This window comes from Mytilus edulis, chromosome 10 (assembly GCF_963676685.1).
Source record: "Mytilus edulis chromosome 10, xbMytEdul2.2, whole genome shotgun sequence".
NCBI lineage: Eukaryota > Metazoa > Mollusca > Bivalvia > Mytilida > Mytilidae > Mytilus > Mytilus edulis.
In genome coordinates this window covers 65,801,194-65,824,669 of record NC_092353.1, presented here as the reverse complement: position 1 = coordinate 65,824,669, position 23,476 = coordinate 65,801,194, and the positions used below count along the sequence as shown (strand labels likewise).

The following is a 23,476-nucleotide window of genomic DNA, read 5'->3' as shown; positions in this document are numbered from 1 at the left end:
ACCAATATTGAGCTGCCAAATGAGAACATGATACGCCTGTCACCTTTTCAAAGAATATGAATGTTCCGTTACAAATGACTTTATGTCATTTATGATTTCAGAAATTTATAAAAAAAGAAAACAACAAATAAAACCCTAAATGGAGGTTATTCTAAGATCAAATCCAGTCTCAAAGTTTCAAGAAACTGCCCACAGCACTTTTGAGTTATAGTCCGAAATCTGGAAAATCTCCCCTTTTTAATGAAAAATGCTATTAACTGACAAACATAAAATCTAAAATTTTTAAAAAGCTTAAGGGAGCTTACATAAATAGATATGTACAATTCACAAAAGTTTCATAAACAAAACTGTTGAAAGAATTTTTGAGTTATTGTCCAACAAGATAAAATTGAGAATGGAAATGGGGAATGTGCCAAAGAGACAAAAACCCGACCATAGGAAAAAACAACAGCAGAAGGTCACCAACAGGTCTTCAATGTAGCGAGAAATTCCCGCACCCGGAGGCGTCCTTCAGCTGGCCCCTAAACAAATATATACTAGTTAAGTGATAATGAACGCCATACTAATTTCCAAATTGTACACAAGAAACTAAAATTAAAATAATACAAGACTAACAAAGACCAGAGACTCCTGACTTGGGACAGGCGCAAAAATGCGGCGGGGTTAAACATGTTTGTGAGATCTCAACCCTCCCCTATACCTCTAGCCAATGTAGAAAAGTAAACGCATAACAATACGCATATTAAAATTCAGTTCAAGAGAAGTCCGAGTCTGATGTCAGAAGATGTAACCAAAGAAAATAAACAAAATGACAATAATACATAAATAACAACATACTACTAGCAGTTAACTGACATGCCAGCTCCAGACTTCAATTAAACTGACTGAAAGATTACGATTTCATCATATGAACATCAGGCACAATCCTTCCCGTTAGGGGTTTAGTATCATATCATCATAACATATATGAGAAGAACATAGGCTATTAAGTGACAGCAAATCACATGTTCCTGAAGAGGTCGAACCCTGAACAGTTGAGCTAGTTTGATCACAACATTTAAATTTAAAACAACTCTGAATTTGGTTTAAGATAGAGTATTATCTAGGTAATAAGCATTTTTTGAGTATTGCATGGCAAAACATAGTCCCCTACCGGTTTAAAATTCATTGCACTGGAACAAAATGCTAACTTGAAATATAACGTGTCATAGTGTAAACTATATTATATATATATAACAAATATCATGTCAATATCTTCAAGTATGACGAAAAAAGGGTGGAAAACTGATTTATTTTCAGTGAATTTTCTAAGTCCAAGCACCATACTCTGCACAAAACCATAACCTGAGATGATAAAACTATATACCACGGATAGACAGACATACTGCCATGATACTGGAGTGCAAATCTAGTCCCCTTTGACAGACAGACAGACAGACAGACAAATATCTTCAAGCATGACGAAAAAAGGGTGGAAAACTGATTTTTTTCAGTGAATTTTCTAAGTCCAAGCACCATACTCTGAACAAAACCATAACCTGAGATGATAAAACTATATACCATGGACAGACACATACTGGAGTGCAAATCTAGTCCCCTTTGACAGACAGACAGACAGACAGACAGACATCAAGTTTTCTTAAAAAGTAATAAAGGAATGACATTACCATGTGACTACAGTATGCTATCATATGTCCTGTCTAAGAAAATAATAAATTAATAAAATGCTTCACCCAGTGCAACCTGATAGGACTGCAAAGGGCAAACCCTGAACACTTGGGGCATGTTTGGACACAATATTCAAGCTTAATACTATGACGTTAAGCACGATATTGCGTCTCAAATGGTAATGTCAAATGTTTACGTTTTACGGCGATTACCGATTATTTGAGATAAGTTTTGTATTTCGCTTGCAATTTTTGTTTTGCACATCAATATGGATACTTCTTATAATGTTTGTTGTACTGAATATGCATTGAATATTTCCCAATGAAGGTAACGTAAGCAACAAACAACAAAATATATCGTATTTGGGTAATGCATATCTTTATGAAATGAGAAGATATATACGGTATGATGAGTGCCAATGAGACAACTCTCTACCAGAGATCAATTGACATAAAACGTATTAAAGTGCAATGTTTCCCATTTAGATCCAAAAAGGATGAGGATATATATTTTGCTTTAATATAAAAAGTTTGTCGAGAACAACAAGTTAAACGGGTCTTGCATATAAAATTCACTATACTTTCTTTAATAGCGGTACAATATTAGATTATGAAATGAAATGATTGTCAGAAAAAAAGGTTAATTACACCGAACAAATATTGCGGACGCCTGACGCGTCTGGACGCGTTCCAATCTCAAACACAATATGTTCAGTTATTAACATTAGTGTTCCACATTGAACGCCAGCGTTAAAAAATATAACACATTGTGTTCAGTCTTTTAACGCACATGTTCAAGACAAGTGTTCTAAATTGAACACTAAAAATGTTCTAATATTGTAATGGGGAGTGAAAAAATATTTCATCGCTTCAGAGTCAAACAGACGATGAATAAGGGTGATTCGTATTACAATTTGACGATAAATGTATTTTAGCTTTATCAACACAAGCAAATTATAGTTCGTTAAAAAAAATTGAAACATGTTACAAGAGCATATTTAAAAGCGTGCAAATGATTGATTTTTAATATAAATCTTTTTCCTTAACGACTTTAGTTCTTTACTTATACTTTTTAAACAATTTAAATGCGCAAATGCTCATGAAAACGTTGCTATTGTAAAAGCGTTCTGGAGCCGAACATGATGCGTTCAAATTTACATTTTTTCCCGTACGCCATGTGTTCAATCATGTCCGCGTATATAACAGCGCGTGACGTATTTATGTACCGGAAGTTTGGTTTTTGATCGTGATTGAAGAAGCTTCACTGAAGAAAATTAACAACAAAACTTTATTTAACGGGTATGTTTATCGATATCAATAACACATTATACGAACATAATTTTTTTTAGTATTAAATCAACAAATTTCTTCTTTGACAGGACACACTGAAGTATAAATGGAAGAAAAATTTATTTGAACACATAACTGTGCTATTATGCCGCCATAATTCGATTAAAAAGTAGGATGTTCTTTGAGAGAATACATTTAAATGATCATGTTATTAACAAAAAATTAACCAATGTAAATGTATACGTAAATGTTAAATGATAACGTTAGTATTGTAACTGTGTTCTGGTCTCGAACATGATGCGTTCCAGCTAATCGTTTTCTCTGAACGCCATGTGTTCCAAACATGACGCAACCATTGTGTATAGAAAGCAACAAGAAGATTTTGAACGATTATCTTCACTTTTGAGGATGTAAATTTGTTAATAAAATAAAACCAATGCAATTATAAGGATTTGTCCAAAAATACAAAAAAATGTCATGGCATTGCACTGTCAAGATAGAAGTTTGTAAAAAGGCATACTGGAACACAAATTAAATTTCTCATTTATATGTTATTAATAGCTTTCTCATTCTTAAATACTTAATTTTTAGTAATTCATTTTAGCAAATGTCCACCGTTGTGCACTTGTTCATGTATTGTAATGCATTCCTATGTTACTTTTATAGGGTACAAACACAGTATTTAGGGGTAATTGTTCGTGCATACCTCGAGAATGAAGAGAAAATTTCGCAGTTCAAGAGATGACTACTTATCCTGCACCATAAAAGTACTATATGTAAGTTTAAGAATTTTTAATAGGAGTGCCCATTGACTTCTGACAAGTTTTGTTATTGCAGATTTATCAATAAAATGTGCACCATTCACTTGTTTACATTAATCATAAAACTATTTGAGCTAAATTCGATATAATTAAATCAATTTAAAGTGGAATTATCCGTATACAGATCATAAGTAAAATTACTACATATCTTCATATGTCTTTGCTGGACACTTTCTATCATCTTTTTTAAAAAGCTATAGAACACTTACTTGAAAATACATGTTTACCACTTTTTAATACATGCATCTTATCTAATAGTGCTGACAAGTATAATGGAATTACAAAAACAAATAAAAGTTTATAATTCTTAAGCAATATCGACATGATGATTAATAATTTTTTTACTCATACACTTTATATTTTACATTCTAGAACTTACGGTTGATGGATAATAAAGTTAAAGAGTAGTTATAACCCAAGGAGACGAATCCTCTAAAAAATGGAAGCTCAAAATCAGTTTTAGACGACTCAAATCATGTTTAAAAGTACCCAAGGTAGCAGTGTTACATGAACGTTGATTCGACCACTAGCAGCATATACACAGGGTATTTTATGTTTGATATTGACTATCTGAGTGCTATGCAGGCTGAGGATTATTGAAATTATTGGTGATAAACGGGCCATTGACATCAGTATTTTGAAAAGAAATTCAGGACAGTGCTTGACTTAAGAAGTTGCAAACGATGAGTTAAACTGTGTTCATAACATAAGCCACTAGACATTGTGTCACATAACAATTTTAAATATGATGAACATTTTGTTTATGATTTAATATTTGGACACATTTTGCAAATTACAGATGTTATATTATTTAACTTGTCGAACTTGTCATTTTAAAGTTGCTTCAATATTTCACATTGTATTGTACTTTTTTAGCTCACCTGGCCCGAAGGGCCAAGTGAGCTTTTCTCTTGGCGTCTGTCGTCCGTCGTCGTCGTCGTTAACAATTTACATTTTGAACTTCTTCTAGAGAACCACTGAATGGAATGGAACCAAACATGGCATGAATGTTCCTTATGAGGTGCTGACCAAGTGTTGTTACTTTGTAGCCGATCCATCATCCAAGATGGCCGCCAGCCGGGGACTTAGTTTAACATAGGACGCTATGGGAAATGCATACAAATGACTTCTTTTAGAGAACCACTGAATGGAATGAAACCAAACATGGCATGAATGTTCCTTATGAGGTGCTGACCAAGTGTTGTTACTTTGTTGCCGATCCATCATCCAAGATGGCCGCCAGCCGGGGACTTAGTTTAACATAGGACCCTATGGGAAATGCATACAAATGACTTCTTTTAGAGAACCACTGAATGGAATAAAACCAAACATAGCATGAATTATCCTTATGGGGTGCTGACCAAGTGTTGTTACTTTGTAGCCGATCCATCATCCAAGATGGCCGCCAGCGGGGGACTTAGTTTAACATAGGACCCTATGGGAAATGCATACAAATGACTTCTTCTAGAGAACCACTAAATGGAATGAAACCAAACATTGCATGAATGTTCCTTATGGAGTGCTGACCAATTGTTGTTACTTTGTAGCCGATCCATTATCCAAGATGGCCGCCAGCGGGGACTTAGTTTAACATAGGACCCTATGGGAAATGCATACAAATGACTTCTTCTAGTGAACCACTGAATGGAATGAAACCAAACATGGCATGCATGTTCCTTATGTGGTGCTGACCAAGTGTTGTTACTTTGTAGCCGATCCATCATCAAAGATGGCCCCCAGCAGGGGACTTAGTTTAACATAGGACCCTATGGGAAATGCATACAAATGACTTCTTTTAGAGAACCACTAAATGGAATAAAACCAAACATAGCATGAATGTTCCTTATGGGGTGCTGACCAAGTGTTGTTACTTTGTAGCCGATCCATCATCCAAGATGGCCGCCAGCGGGGGACTTAGTTTAACATAGGACCCTATTGGAAATGCATACAAATCACTTCTTCTAGTGAACCACTGAATGGAATGAAACCAAACATGGCATGAATGTTCCTTATGTGGTGCTGACCAAGTGTTGTTACTTTGTAGCCGATCCATCATCCAAGATGGCCGCCAGCGTGGGACTTAGTTTAACATAGGACCCTATGGGAAATGCATACAAATGACTTCTTTTAGAGAACCACTGAATGGAATGAAATCAAACATGGCATGAATGTTCCTAATGTGGTGCTGACCAAGTGTTGTTACTTTGTAGCCGATCCATTATCCAAGATTGCCGCCAGCGGGGGACTTAGTTTAACATAGGACCCTATGGGAAATGCATACAAATGACTTCTTTTAGAGAACCACTGAATGGAATAAAACCAAACATTGCATGAATGTTCCTTATGAGGTGCTGACCAAGTGTTGTTACTTTGTAGCAGATCCATCATCCAAGATGGCCGCCAGCAGGGGACTTAGTTTAACATAGGACCCTATGGGAAATGCATACAAATGACTTCTTTTAGAGAACCACTGAATGGAATGAAACCAAACATGGCATGAATGTTCCTTATGGAGTGCTGACCAATTGTTGTTACTTTGTAGCCGATCCATTATCCAAGATGGCCGCCAGCGGGGACTTAGTTTAACATAGGACCCTATGGGAAATGCATACAAATGACTTCTTCTAGTGAACCACTGAATGGAATGAAACCAAACATGGCATGCATGTTCCTTATGTGGTGCTGACCAAGTGTTGTTACTTTGTAGCCGATCCATCATCAAAGATGGCCCCCAGCAGGGGACTTAGTTTAACATAGGACCCTATGGGAAATGCATACAAATGACTTCTTTTAGAGAACCACTAAATGGAATAAAACCAAACATAGCATGAATGTTCCTTATGGGGTGCTGACCAAGTGTTGTTACTTTGTAGCCGATCCATCATCCAAGATGGCCGCCAGCGGGGGACTTAGTTTAACATAGGACCCTATTGGAAATGCATACAAATCACTTCTTCTAGTGAACCACTGAATGGAATGAAACCAAACATGGCATGAATGTTCCTTATGTGGTGCTGACCAAGTGTTGTTACTTTGTAGCCGATCCATCATCCAAGATGGCCGCCAGCCGGGGACTTAGTTTAACATAGGACCCTATGGGAAATGCATACAAATGACTTCTTTTAGAGAACCACTGAATGGAATGAAATCAAACATGGCATGAATGTTCCTAATGTGGTGCTGACCAAGTGTTGTTACTTTGTAGCCGATCCATTATCCAAGATTGCCGCCAGCGGGGGACTTAGTTTAACATAGGACCCTATGGGAAATGCATACAAATGACTTCTTTTAGAGAACCACTGAATGGAATAAAACCAAACATAGCATGAATGTTCCTTATGAGGTGCTGACCAAGTGTTGTTACTTTGTAGCCTATCCGTCATCCAAGATGGCCGCCAGTGGGGGAATTTTGAATGAAATTAAACATGTTCCTTTCCTTATAAATGAGGTTGTGTTGTCACTTTTAGCCAAATTTTATATTTTTTTATATGATTTCAAAAACCCAAGTAGAATCAGGTGAGCGATACAGGCTCTTGAGAGCCTCTAGTTTTAATTCTACCTCTTTTAATCAATTAAAGACGTTTTTAATTAATTAAATTATTTGTTTTACAAGACCACACTAATGTTTCAGAGAATAGAACACTTTTTTTCTGGAACATGTAAAATTGTGTTCCAGTAATATACTCTATGTGTTCTGGATATTAACACATATTTCTGGAACGCAGTCCGAGTGTTCCAGAAGTGTTACAAGGCTTGGAACGCGTAACGGCATACAAATTTGCTCACAAGGACATGTTCCAGATTCAAACACTGGACGTTCAAGGAGTACACACTATATGTTCAAGAATAACACACATAGCGTTCTTAAGATGCACACATGATGTTAAAAACTGGAACACCAAAGTTAATATTTAGAACACTGTTATGCGTTCCAGATTCAAACACTAGGCGTTCAATGAGTACACACTATCCGTTCAAGAATAACACATAGCATTCGAAAGATGCACACATAATGTTAAAAACTGGAACACCAATGTTAATATTTAGAACACTGTTACGCGTTCCAGAAGTGTTACAAAAGAGCGTTCAAAAAGTGTTCAGATTCTTAACACTTTTATTTACAGTGTCTAATTCATCTCATATGTTTACAAGCTTTGTATGATGTGGAGAGGTATATAGCCACGCTTTAGGCCAAATTTTATTTTCACTTTCAATTCTATACACATGAATCTTATTGCAGAGAAATAAAAAAAATATCGCAGTCAGTTTACGATTCCCAAATTTGAGAAATTTGATAAAGATGATTTGTTATCCTCTTGTGATACAAAACTTTTTCACAACTTAAGAACCTCATCTAAACGAACTAACCCAGTCATCGGATTTTTTTTTATGATGCTTTGTGGTCTTGTTGATAGTATTTGACTATCAAGAAAACTCTATCTGAGGAACTATATACAGATGATCCACCATAAATAGCGTACCCCGAATCGACAACGTTGAAAACGTACGAAAATCGTCCAGTGGACAAACTTGCAAGACATTTCATTTCTTTGAAAACGAAGTCGTTTTGACTACGCAAGTTATCAAAAAGTATGTTGCTGTTTTGTAAAGTTAAAGCACAATTAGGGAAAAGGACTATTTAGCATGCAACTAATCTGAATTTTTAATAAATAACGTCGCAAATGACAATTTATTTGTAAAAAACGGCGAAATCCGACATTGGACATCTTGCAAGACATTTGCCAGAAGCCGTTGCCTTTTTAGATGTAGTGTGAGTGCTCCAAAAATTCGATTTTGATATGGTCTATGTATGCACATATGTGAGCCGAATTTACACAAACGAAATATCATATAATCTTATATTTTAAAACCTATAAATTTTGATAACTTAACATCTTCCAAAATCTGACCAATATGAACACTATCTGTTTTTGACAAAAAATAGCGTTGGTCGTATCAGAAACATATATCCAGTAATATTGTTATACTTTATATATGGAGCATATCATTCATTCGAATATTCGTGGATATAACACTATTTTGAAGAACACAAACACCCCTGCTAAAGTGATTATGCGTATAGTCTGTTACGTCTGACACGCATATTTTTGACGTTTTGTCAATATGTTGTCCTTATTTTAGACTAAAGTAAAATATGATAAAAAAAAATTGTACTTTTTTTTCGGAATAGTATTTACCTGTCTAGTCTATGGATATAAGTTTTATATAACTTAACTGTTATGATTTTATAGAAAAGATGTTTTTTAGTGTGGACTGGTTGATAACACGGTATTGACGCAATAACGTGCGTAACGTCTATCTGAATTTGGATTGTGATCAAATGATTTAGCTTTCTGACACAAAATACATGTGGTGAAAGAAAATTTGAAATAGGTTGAAATATTTGTATTAATTTTCAATCAAAGATTTCTTGCTATTGCACAATATTGTGCAATTGAATAGTTCTTGCTATTGCGCAATACCGTGTAAATGAAGATGTTTTGCTATTGGAACCCAGTGTCTCGCTTATCAATTCTGTTAAAGTTTGGTAAAAATCCAGGATAGTTTATGAATCTAATAAATGTTTTAAAACTTTAACTAGAAAGTCCATTTAAAAGTAAAATAAAGATACACAGGTAAAAAAAACTTTCCTCAAAAATGGAACAAAATATGACCCCCCCCCCCCCCCCTTTCCCACGTAAATTTTGTTGTAAGCCCCTTTTAGTAATTACCCCAACTTAAACACATTATATTGTCTGGAAACTAGAGAAATGCTTGTTTTATACCCCTTTTTTGGCACCTCAATCCTGAAAGTTTGGAGCAATTACCCCAAAACTCAATCCCAGCCTTCCATTTGTGGTATGGTACCTTGCATCACAATTTCAGAGAGATCCATACACTTAAACACAATTAAGTTATTGTCTGGAAACTGGAAAAATGTTTGTTTTTGGGCCCTCATTCCTGAACCTTTTGTGATACAGAACCTTGTTGTACAATTTCAGAAAAAATCCATACACTTACATGCAAGTAATTGTCTGCAAACATCAAATATGCTTGTTGTTTTTTACCCTTTTGGCACTTAATTTCTTAACTGTTGGTACCATAACCCCCAAATTCAATTCTTACCTTCCTTTTGTGGTATTGAACCTTCCAGTAAAATTTCATAGAGATCCATTCACTTAAGTTGTTGTCTGGAAATCAAATGTGTCTTCGGACGACGATGCTGACGACATTATAATGCCAATATAAGAAGCAAAATCGTTTTTTTTGTGGTTGTATAAAAAAAAATATGGCAGACAACTAAAAACAACCCTTAAATTACAGGCTGTTGCCTTAAGGCACATAAAAAATATTGGAGGTTAAACATTTACATTGTCAACATTTCATCACGCAAAAGCCTTGAAATTAATATCATAACAAGTCTATATATATATATATGGAAATAAATGACAACCACATAACATTTGTTGAAAGTTACAGCAGGACTATTTCTTTAGTCTAGTAACAGTTTATACCTTCAAATAAGCTCCTGTTTTAAAAGAGGGACGAAAGATACCAAAGGGACAGTCAAACTCATAAATCTAAAACAAACTGTCAACTCCATGGCTAAAAATGAAAAAGACTGAGGAATAACCATAATAACTTTAAAAATCTAAATGTATCACAAGTTCAATTTTTAGGTGTGACCTGCATTAATTAATTCTGTAAGATATGCTAGAACAACATCATTCCAAATAAAATATAAGAATGTCAATCATCATACTATTTATTTCACAATATCATTAACAATCACAGCAATAATAACAATTTACAATCTCAATATCATTAACAGTTTAACAGCACATCATAGTCAGTAATTTAACAGCACATTAAAGTTAATCAGTAAAATTCAGAACTACCACAAGACAAGTCCATTACCAGGAGAAGGTATTGTTCATTATTGGACATCTTGTATTTTCTAATCTGTAAGATCATTAAATATCTTTCGTTACTTGAAATGCCTCAATGTCACTCAAATGCAATGTGTCAATTTAATGACAGATCATTCTCACTATGGAAACATTGAATGGATAATTTTATGAGATCATCATCATGTACTGTAAAAAACACCAGGTTTATTCATATTCAATATTTTACACACAGGGGGACCAGAAAAAAATGTCAGATTAAGCAGAGAGTCGGAATACTCAGGTTTTTTTCTACAGGGACATGCATATTTTGGGACAGGTTGAAGCAGGATGTTGGAATACTCAGGGGTCTGATTAGGCAGGTTACACTGTACTATTAATTGGTGTCCCTATCACAATGTCATTAGGTTCATACAATAAAGTTATTCATAACTAACCTCTAAACAAGACAAAAAAATAAATCATTGAATTTCATTTGTGATCTAATTATAAATATCAAACAAATTCATCAGAGCAAATAATCTTGGTTGTCTTTTGTCATACCTTTATGTGATTAATATTTCTAATTAGTAAACATTAAACATTAAACATTTTCAATACTGACAAAAATCAATAGGAACAAAAAAGTTCTCCTAGACTCCTAAAAAAAGAAGCTTTGATTTCTACACAGACTCATAATACTCATTATGGCCCAGGCCACCCATTTTCTGGGAAAAATTTGGTTGATTATATAAGAAATCACTGAAACATGACTGGAGGGGCCCTTTCTTAGGCAGTCAGTGGGCCCCCACTCATGAACATTTCTGGATCCGCCACTGGTGTTCCGTTCACCATCTTATTAGTTGTTTGTGATTTGATGAGTGACACCTTCTTGCAACTGATATTTTGTTCTAAAAGTGAACTATTTTCTTATTTAAACATATTTATCTATAGTGGATTGGGTAAATCTACAAGGGTGTCTTTTACATGCAAGAGATATGGCTCTCTCTTAATAAGGGTCAGCCATTTACCGTCCCCTTCTGATGGACTATAAACATTTCTCAAGACCACACTCGCAAATGATGTCGAGGGAGAGCTGAAGATTCAGTCTCTGAAATTTTCTTCCCCGAACATGTTCAAAGTCCATACATTATTTTATTCCTGACCCAAGCCCCAAGCTCATAGTTCAGTGGTTATTGGTGGTTGTTGTCTGTTATAGTTTTTCTTAATAAGACAGTTAGGTTTTTTTTCCTTTCAAATTATTTCACAATATAATATCACATTGTTGAAGGCCGCCATAAAGTTGTTGGCATCAAGGTCTTTTGGTCTTTGGAGAATAGTTGTCTCATTGGCAATCATACCACATTCCTTAGAAATAAAATACATGCCTATAACTTTAGACCAAGATTTCCAATACATTGTACTTTCAAAATATTACTAAACAGAATGTCTATAGAATCATACAAATTCCTTTACATTCTAACATGGTGTATGTACCCTAATAGCCAATAGAATCAAAAACCTCATGATATCACCAGATCAGTGTTATTATGTATATTTTACAAACATTAGAAACACTCTCTAAATGTTGATTTCAGCAGGAATCTGTCCTATGATAAATAAGATCACACACGATGAATGAACAAGTTCTGGAAGTACAAATATTCTTCATCAGAGGAACCTGTTAAGTGACTTGATTTGTATCATTCTATCCTTTTCCACCTTCAACAATGTAGTCAACAAGTTCTTGTATGCTTCCAAATTCATTTCTCCCAGTTGATTCCTTTTTAGGTAATTTTGGTGTTCCTTTATCTACTTTGCTGAAGAAATCTTTTAGCTGAAAAATATGTTCAAGATATCAATCTCAACTTAAGACATCTATAACCTGTATGATTTAGTTAAAATTACCAATAACTCAATCAGTGTCTATGAAACATGTGACCATTTTTGAATGATCAGATCCTACCTAAAATGTGTTTCAAAAAGGGCTACACTCAAAATAAATATATTTCTTAATTGGCCAAAGCCCGTCCCAAAGAGTTAATTCTATTTTATTTCTGATGTGTGCTTTTTTTCAACTATCATTTATTCATGGTTTCTTCATAAGAATTTTTTTTAAATTAAACAAGAATACTGGCACATATAATATGGATATAAATGGATTAAGTTAAAATCATTGTATTTAAGATATGAAATATTTGAGAACCTCCTTTAATTGAACTCAGAACCTTAACAATTAGAAGTCTAGAATGGCTTTTATTTCAGGACACCCTTATCCAATTTCAGTTTATTTATATTTATGTAGCTTTACATTTATAAAAGTACAACATACATTCTTTCTACCCTTATTCAAACAGATATTGTTTGCACTTGTCCTAAGTCAAGAATCTGATGTAAAGTGGTTGTAGTCTGTTTATGTAGTTCATACATGTTTCTCGTTTTTATATAGATTAGACCTTTGGTTTTCCCGTTTGAATGGTGACACTGGTGAATTTTGAGGCCCTTTATAGCTTGCTGTTTGGTGTGAGCCAGGGCTCCATGTTGCAGGCCGTACCTTGATCTATAATGATTTACTTTTATAAACTGTTACTTGGATGGAGAGTTGTCTCATTGGCACTCATACCACATCTTCCTATATCTAGATAAACTGGATGACAGTTGAACAGACAATAAAATATCTCAAGTTTGTGTAGACCTTGCTGTTCTAGGAATTTGTTTTCCAGCTACTATAACTACTGAATTGTAAGGATCTGGACAACTTTTAGATGCAACCCTCAATACATAGTGTGTCTCATCTTGGGTAACATCAAGTATACAATGGACTAAAATTCATCTACACGGAATGCTCCATATCATTGTATTATCAAATTCTAGAAATAATTTATTTATGGTGGTATCTAACACTACAGGGAGATAACTTTGTAAAGTCAGCTAAAAGTTTTAATTACGTTGTGTTGTAAAAGGAATATTAAGCTTCTAAATGATCAAAATTGGTGTTTGTCAAACTGCTATATAACCTGTGTAATTTTTCTGATAAAACGGTTCGTTCAAAATTTATGAAAATTTTACATTTTTGTTAAAGGGTCAAAGTTAGTACCGGTACTTAAAATTTTTTTTATGAAACTTAAACGAACCAAATAAATTTTAGTGAAAGTGTTGGATACCACCTTAAAGGAATGTAATATTTTGGCTTTTGGAATAGTGGGCAGAATACTGTCTGAAAATGACAAATTTGTAAAAACTTAAGTATTACCTGTAAAAATAACTTACATTTGAAGCTCCAGATATTTTGTAGGCTGCAAAAAACATCAATCCAACTCCAGATACTGATAAAAGTGTTGCCAATCCTAAAGCTCTCACTCCTAAAGAGGAACCGGAAACCTGTCGTCTCCCTTTTGTAATTCCCTGCAAATAAAAATAAAACAAATTATTTTTTACATCATTTCTCCTCTAAAACCTATACCGGTAGCTTAAATTTCTGTTAAAAAAATGTGAATTATTTTCTTAGAATGGTCTGTTTAATTTGGACCAAAGCAATCTGTTTACCTGTTTATATGAGCTATTATTCTTTTTGTGTACAATATTTAGGATATGTTTAAATGTTAGTGTAATTCATAAATCCTAGGTTATAGAGAAAGAAAGTCATAATTAAATGATTTTGTTGAACTCTGTGTCTGGCTTGTGATTGCTGCTGTCAGTATAAAAGTGTGATAATGACTGACAAAAACTGGTCAGTATAAAAGTGTGATAATGACTGACAAAAACTGAGTCCAAATAATAAAGCATCAATAACATAAGGAGGAAACAATAATGTGTTCATGTTTGGATGCCCCACTCCCACTATCATTTTCTATGTTCAGTGGACCATGAAATTTGGGTCAAAAAAATAATTTGGCATTAAAATTAGAAAGAACATGTGTACTAAGTGGCATGTTGATTGGACTTCAACTTCATAAAAAACTGCCTTAACCAAAAATTTAACCTGAAAGGGGACAGACAGACAAACGCACAGATGGAACAACAAAATGCCAATCAATGGTCTTCTTGGCACGTACAAATATAAAAAAAATTATATTTATCTAGAAGAATCTTTTGTCAAGAGTTTTGTACATGTAACATTCTATTAAGATTTAATTATCAATGTCTTAAAATCTAACCCATATAAATAAGATGAGGTATGAGTACCACTGAGCTATCTCTCTATCCAGACTGTATGTAAATGTTAACTGTACATGTAGTTGTCTGGTTTCAAATAAAGATATTGGTTTTGCTCATAAAATTGTTGAAGGTAGATTTACCAATAATTGCTTTAATCCAAGTCACTCAGACTCTGTTAGATAGTTGTCACATAAGCAATCATACCAAATCTCTTTATTTCTATAATAACCCAAGACATTATGGATGTCAAGTGATGTTTCACCTTTGGCCAGGTGAGCTAAATATTGTAGTTTCTAGATTTCTTTTTTTTGAAGATGATGCACATATATATGACAAACATGACTTGTATATTAATCAGATGGTTATGACTTACTTTATCTGACAAACATGACTTGTATAATCAGTTGGTAAAGACTTACTTTATCTAACAAACATGACTTGTATAATCAGATGGTAATGACTTACTTTATCTAACAAACATGACTTGTATAATCAGATGGTAAAGACTTACTTTATCTAACAAACATGACTTGTATAATCAGATGGTAATGTCTTACTTTATCTAACAAACATGACTTGTATAATCAGATGGTAATGACTTACTTTATCTAACAAACATGACTTGTATAATCAGTTGGTAATGACTTACTTTATCTAACAAACATGACTTGTATAATCAGATGGTAATGACTTACTTTATCTGACAAACATGACTTATATAAGCAGTTGGTAAAGACTTACTTTATCTGACAAACATGACTTATATAAGCAGTTGGTAAAAACTTACTTTATCTGACAAACATGACTTATATAAGCAGTTGGTAAAGACTTACTTTATCTGACAAACATGACTTGTATAAGCAGTTGGTAAAGACTTACTTTATCTGACAAACATGACTTATATAAGCAGTTGGTAAAGACTTACTTTATCTGACAAACATGACTTGTATAAGCAGTTGGTAATGACTTACTTTATCTGACAAACATGACTTGTATAATCAGATGGTAAAGACTTACTTTATCTGACAAACATGACTTATATAAGCAGTTGGTAAAGACTTACTTTATCTGACAAACATGACTTGTATAAGCAGTTGGTAAAGACTTACTTTATCTGACAAACATGACTTGTATAAGCAGTTGGTAAAGACTTACTTTATCTGACAAACATGACTTGTATAAGCAGTTGGTAAAGACTTACTTTATCTGACAAACATGACTTATATATTAATCAGATGGTTATGACTTACTTTATCTGACAAACATGACTTGTATAAGCAGTTGGTAAAGACTTACTTTATCTGACAAACATGACTTGTATAAGCAGTTGGTAATGACTTACTTTATCTGACAAACATGACTTGTATATTAATCAGATGGTAATGACTTACTTTATCTGACAAACATGACTTGTATAAGCAGTTGGTAAAGACTTACTTTATCTAACAAACATGACTTGTATAAGCAGTTGGTAAAGACTTACTTTATCTGACAAACATGACTTGTATAAGGCAGATTTTACAGTATTGTGTTCTGTCTCCTACTTTCATGTTGCTAATGTGACGGAGACAAAAATGAGTAACGTTAGCGACATTTGGACATGTCACATGAGCAACAACATTTTTAAAAGTTAAAATGTATGCACACAGTGATGTTTAATATATGCCTGGAGTAATAAAATTGTACAGTCTGGTTTAGAATTTCTAAATATACAGAATGTCATTTGCAGGTGTACTTTATATCAAATGAATACACAAGAAACCAAAAAATTAGTAACGTTAGCGACATTTGGACATGTCACATGAGCAACAACATCTTTAAAAGTTAAAATGTATGCACACAGTGATGTTTAAAATATGCCTGGAGTAATAAAATTGTACAGTCTGGTTTAGAATTTCTAAATATACAGAATGTCATTTGCAGGTGTACTTTATATCAAATGAATACACAAGAAACCAATTCGTAATAGTAACATTAGCAACATCTACTATCATGACATTATGTTTTGTTGCGAATGTCTTTTTGATGGACGGAATACATTTAAGGTCCTCTTGTAACGATATTACATACAACTTACCTTCTTTGCTTCCCCATCATGTGAAGGAACTGACTCCGAATCTATTTCTGCAAAGGGTGATATCGTAACTCCTATACAGGAGAGTTACAGATATAAATATATGTTGCTCACGTGACACTGATTTGGACGGAAACCTCGAACAGTAACGTTCGCAAAAAATAAAACAGCCAATGATATTGATTCCTCAAGTCCTTTGACCCCCTTACGTCATCCAAATTTAATATGATTGCTATTTTCAATTATTTATAAAACCCGGGATAAAAATAACTACAATGGGCTGTCTGAGAACTAACAAGAAAATTGCGATCGTGACATACCACAATGGACGGAAAAGACGTGACGTTAGCAACAATATTATTAAATTACCTTTTTTAGCCTTTACCAATAAAAATCTGCCTTAAAGTTATGATTAAAACACAAAAGAAGACTTTTTATTAAAATATAAGTCCATGTTATTAGGCTCCACTTATAAATAATACTTCAAAATTCCACTCCAAATAAGCTGGATGTCAGTAAAGTAGGTCATGATGTCTATTCCATGTCCAATATTTTGAAATTGAAAACCCTCTAATTCTAACATAAAACACAAACACAGAGTAATTTTTATTTTTATTTACTCAGAAAGACACATTTTATTCAATAACATAATGCATTACTCCATTACACAGTCTGTTTCACAGTTTCAGCAATTGCTTTTTTGATGGATACAAAAAACAATAATTCCTTCTTATTGTAAAATCTGCCATAAGCAGTTGGTAAAGACTTACTTTATCTGACAAACATGACTTGTATAAGCAGTTGGTAAAGACTTACTTTATCTGACAAACATGACTTGTATAAGCAGTTGGTAAAGACTTACTTTATCTGACAAACATGACTTGTATAAGCAGTTGGTAAAGACTTACTTTATCTGACAAACATGACTTATATATTAATCAGATGGTTATGACTTACTTTATCTGACAAACATGACTTGTATAAGCAGTTGGTAAAGACTTACTTTATCTAACAAACATGACTTGTATAAGCAGTTGGTAAAGACTTACTTTATCTAACAAACATGACTTGTATAAGCAGTTGGTAAAGACTTACTTTATCTAACAAACATGACTTATATAAGCAGTTGGTAAAGACTTACTTTATCTGACAAACATGACTTGTATAAGCAGTTGGTAAAGACTTACTTTATCTGACAAACATGACTTGTATAAGCAGTTGGTAAAGACTTACTTTATCTGACAAACATGACTTGTATAATCAGATGGTTATGACTTACTTTATCTGACAAACATGACTTGTATAAGCAGTTGGTAAAGACTTACTTTATCTGACAAACATGACTTGTATAAGCAGTTGGTAAAGACTTACTTTATCTGACAAACATGACTTATATAAGCAGTTGGTAAAGACTTACTTTATCTAACAAACATGACTTGTATAAGCAGTTGGTAAAGACTTACTTTATCTGATAAACATGACTTGTATAAGCAGTTGGTAAACACTTACTTTATCTGACAAACATGACTTGTATAAGCAGTTGGTAAAGACTTACTTTATCTGACAAACATGACTTGTATAAGCAGTTGGTAAAGACTTACTTTATCTGACAAACATGACTTGTATAAGCAGTTGGTAAAGACTTACTTTATCTGACAAACATGACTTGTATAAGCAGTTGGTAAAGACTTACTTTATCTGACAAACATGACTTGTATAAGCAGTTGGTAATGACTTACTTTATCTGACAAACATGACTTGTATAATCAGATGGTAAAGACTTACTTTATCTGACAAACATGACTTATATAAGCAGTTGGTAAAGACTTACTTTATCTGACAAACATGACTTGTATAAGCAGTTGGTAAAGACTTACTTTATCTGACAAACATGACTTGTATAAGCAGTTGGTAAAGACTTACTTTATCTGACAAACATGACTTATATAAGCAGTTGGTAAAGACTTACTTTATCTAACAAACATGACTTGTATAAGCAGTTGGTAAAGACTTACTTTATCTGACAAACATGACTTATATAAGCAGTTGGTAAAGACTTACTTTATCTGACAAACATGACTTGTATAATCAGATGGTAAAGACTTACTTTATCTGACAAACATGACTTATATAAGCAGTTGGTAAAGACTTACTTTATCTGACAAACATGACTTGTATAAGCAGTTGGTAAAGACTTACTTTATCTGACAAACATGACTTGTATAAGCAGTTGGTAAAGACTTACTTTATCTGACAAACATGACTTATATAAGCAGTTGGTAAAGACTTACTTTATCTAACAAACATGACTTGTATAAGCAGTTGGTAAAGACTTACTTTATCTGACAAACATGACTTGTATAATCAGATGGTAATGACTTACTTTATCTGACAAACATGACTTATATAAGCAGTTGGTAAAGACTTACTTTATCTGACAAACATGACTTGTATAAGCAGTTGGTAAAGACTTACTTTATCTGACAAACATGACTTGTATAAGCAGTTGGTAAAGACTTACTTTATCTGACAAACATGACTTGTATAATCAGATGGTAATGACTTACTTTATCTGACAAACATGACTTATATAAGCAGTTGGTAAAGACTTACTTTATCTGACAAACATGACTTGTATAAGCAGTTGGTAAAGACTTACTTTATCTGACAAACATGACTTGTATAAGCAGTTGGTAAAGACTTACTTTATCTGACAAACATGACTTATATAAGCAGTTGGTAAAGACTTACTTTATCTGACAAACATGACTTGTATAAGCAGTTGGTAAAGACTTACTTTAACAAACATGTCAGGGTCTTCTTTTTTTGTCCTTCCAAGAGCAAAACTAAAACCACCTATCAAAGATACTCCAGTTAAACCAGCAAAAAATATTATTTCTGAAATAAGATAAATGAAATAATAAAAGAATAATCACTCATTATTAAGTATGAGTAAAATTAATGACGAGTAAACTCTGAGGGAAGTTGAAATTTTTTGCCAGACTTTGAAGCTGACATTTTACATTTTAACTATTCTTTTAGCATGTGTAGCTAGTAAGGAATCCTTAACACTTTACCTGAATATTTGCAACACCTGAATTATTGATGTCATACAACAATCATTTTCCTATGATGAATCAGACGCATTCTACTATGATGTCAAAATTTTATAGGAAGTTTGTGATGTTCAGTAATGGCTGATAATAGCATTAAGATGTATTCTCTAATGTTACTATTTTTTTCAAAAATGCTGTAAATCTTCTTTATTTCATTTCATACTATTTTCTAGTTATTTTTCATTACTCAGTTTAGCAGGCAGACCAAGGTAAATACAAGTAAAGACTGCCTACCTGCCGACCTTACTTTTTTAGGGAACATTTACTCAATAATAAGTGCCTACTGCCGACCTTATTATTAAGTATACATTGAAGAGCTGACTGCCGATCTCACTACTAGAAACAACTCCAACGTTATTTGAATGCATTAAATAAGATTTCAAAATATCTTTCCGCCTTTGATTTTCTATTTTTTGAGCGTATGAATATATTTTTAACCAGAACTATCTGTCCCTATATCCTACTTGGATATAAATGAACCACTTTTGCTGTGACATAATCACATAGGTATTATGATAAACTATTGAGTACTGTAGATGTATTAGGAAAATATGGAAATCTATTATGTCTATGGGAAAATTCATGAATGAGGGTAGGGATACCCTTTACTGTCAGGCGTCAAAAAGTCATTTTTCGGCTACTGTTAGTGTCAAATTAGTTAAAATATCACCATGATCACTGTGATTCACCAAAATATCCTAATTAAGAATCCTCAGTGGTCTCAAATAATTAATATAGTTATCATTATTTTGGCTTGTTTTTTTACATGATTTGTTAAAATCAGTCAATTTTTTTATCGTTTCAAAGAAAGCGTGTTTTATGTACATTTTATTGTCATGTACCAAAAATTACCATAAATGTCAGTTGGCAAATTTTTTATCATTATTCGTCTGACATGAACATGATGAAGGTATCCTCATTACGCATGTTATGAACATCAAGAAAATGAGTCCTCAGTTTGCAGATTGTCTTACAGAGTTAATGTTTGTCTCTTGTCATCAACAGTTGGGTCAAAATCCCAGCTAATGCACCTTCAATTGAGAAACACAAAAGTTGTGTGTAAATGTTCCAGACCGTATGAGTATACAGTCCAACTAATAATAAGAAGATGGTCAAGTTTATCAGATACAAATGTAAATAACAGATAAAAAAAATCTTATATCTCAAATTAATATAAAAAGTTCAATTGATATTGAAAGGAAAACTTAATATTCTAACTTTTTAAAAAGGTCACGCTAATTTAATCTGTTAATCTCCTGTAATTAGCATTTCAGTAATTAATTAAAGGCCAGTATGCTCATTGAAATTGAGGTTAACAGATGTAAACAAAACGTACAAGGACAATTGTTTTATAATATTTGTGAACTTAAAAAATGCATATGCAAAGGAACATGAATGGACCGCAAACATGTAAATGTAAATTAATAAAAAAAAACATAACATTCCTTGTGGTAGTTAGTGTCAACTGGAGCGAGAGTAAAAAAAATGGGATTCAGATATAGAATTAAACAAACATTTAATTTCAATTGTACGCTTATTCACTGACCCATCTGATGTAAAAATAGCATCTTGGAGAACTAAATTTACAAATTTTTGGTTATTATTTTTTTTAATTTAACCCATATGATACCAAAACATGTATGGTCAGCTGGACCGTATGAGTATACTCATACGGTCCGACCATAGGTGTATGGTCGGACCGTACGAGTGTACATATACTGCCCGGACCGTACGCGTACGGTCCAAATACTTGTATGGTCTGGAACATAAACACAAAATCTCTGTGTAGTATAGTGATATTGGACATGTTTCTATTTTTAACAAGTGAATGAGCTTAACCATTTGTGTTGATTTGGAAAGTAGAGGACCATAGAATAAATGAGTCAAAACTATGGAGTTACAATGTATTCTATGTATTCAAAGAACTTGTTGTGTGAAAAAGGGTATTTTTACCACACAGAGCCACATCATTAAATAATTTCTTGGTGGTATGCTGATTTACAAAATGTACGGTAAAAATGAATATCACTTCGTATCCCAAATATGTAATCACATATATGTGTGAAAATGTCTCAGCTTCGAAACAAGACATCATACATATATCCAAGTTTACGATATGGTCTGAGCTGAAGAAGAAAACAAAATTGCGCATATTGCCCCAATTACTGTGATAATCAGAGGTAGTGAGTTGCTAATATACAACTTTTGAGTTACATGTACATGTATGTCCATCAATGGAAAATTTCATCAATTGTACGTGCGTGCCTTGGTGGCATCATTTTACATTTCCCAGATAGAGGGGATTATGTCTGCATCCCACATCTATTAAATTTCATTAAGCATCTTTTTGACGTCATTATGCATGATTAACAAAAAATTGTATTTGTTCCGTAAGTTCTTTAATATGAGGCAGGCATAACCTGTGAATGGGGACGAAGTCTGTATGTATTATTTTCTTAATTCAATTATGAAACCGAAATACCGTACGTAACGTTCCCGATTTTGGTTCTGTTGTTAGGGAATTAGCTGTGACGTTCTTTAAGTTATGACGTCATATTCGATGTAAACAAAAGAAACGCTTTCATCAGGTAACGTAACGTTTTTTTTCATATCAAACAATTATTAAAATTGAATTTGTATTGAGATCCAATCTTATGTTTTACTAGACTGATAAATATAAAAAAAAAATCAAAGTCTCATGCAAACAAGACAGATTTCTGCGCAAATGCGGGAAAACCGGAACAGGAACTAGATCTGAAAAAAAACGTTAACGATTTTGAGTTCATTAGTACAATGAAAAATTCGGGAAATTTTCCCAGATTTTTTTTTTTTTTTTTTTTTTTCATTGATTTTTCTACCGTAATTGGGGACTTCGTCCCCATATAATCACAATTTCCTAACAAAAGCAATGATGAATATCAATTGTAAGAATTTAATTTGCCAAATAACTTTGTACTAGATGTACAGTGTAGCATTAAGTGCCCCAAATGCTTGAATAATGTTCACTTAAACGAAAACTTTTGACAGAAATGCAACAAACTCGAAAGTTGTCTATTGAGGACTTATTTAGCTTTCATATCAATACCTATTTTTTTGGTTAAATAAATAAAATATTTTTATCTCCCTTTGATGTCAAATGAATATAAATGTATTTTTTACAATTACTAATTACTGAGGGGACCCAAATTGTTAGTCAAAGGGGAAAATATGTATCTTTAATCAGATCATGCCTTTGTGTTTGCTTTTCTTTTTTTCATCATTATGCAAGGAGGGTTTTTCTGTACTGATAACTTCTTGATCATCCATGGGGGCAGCCATTTTGACCAGGAAGGTCATGTTATTAAACATTAAAAAAAATATTAGTTATTATTATTGTTTTAATTTATCTTGTTTGAAAAACTATAATCACAAAAGAAACGTAGCGATTTAATTAAATAAAAATGACAATTTCTAAAAAATTATT

At 33.2% G+C, this 23,476-nt stretch overlaps 1 protein-coding gene and 1 long non-coding RNA gene across 2 annotated transcripts; one reads left to right on the top strand and one right to left on the bottom strand.

Moving 5' to 3' along the window:
• Positions 1-2,377: 2,377 nt before the first annotated feature.
• Positions 2,378-4,642, top strand: LOC139492263 (uncharacterized). The gene is made up of 3 exons (XR_011656780.1): positions 2,378-2,966; positions 3,624-3,733; positions 4,151-4,642. It is a non-coding gene; the product is annotated as an uncharacterized lncRNA (long non-coding RNA).
• A 5,886-nt stretch (positions 4,643-10,528) lies between these two features.
• On the bottom strand, positions 10,529-23,349 carry LOC139492262 (transmembrane protein 242-like). Its single transcript, XM_071280476.1, has 4 exons — positions 23,244-23,349; positions 19,695-19,795; positions 13,936-14,070; positions 10,529-12,502 (listed from the first exon to the last, which is right to left on the bottom strand). Exons 1-4 carry the CDS (start codon positions 23,347-23,349, stop codon positions 12,374-12,376), a joined length of 471 nt encoding a protein of 156 aa, XP_071136577.1. The 3' UTR covers positions 10,529-12,373.
• Between the last annotated feature and the right edge of the window lie 127 nt (positions 23,350-23,476).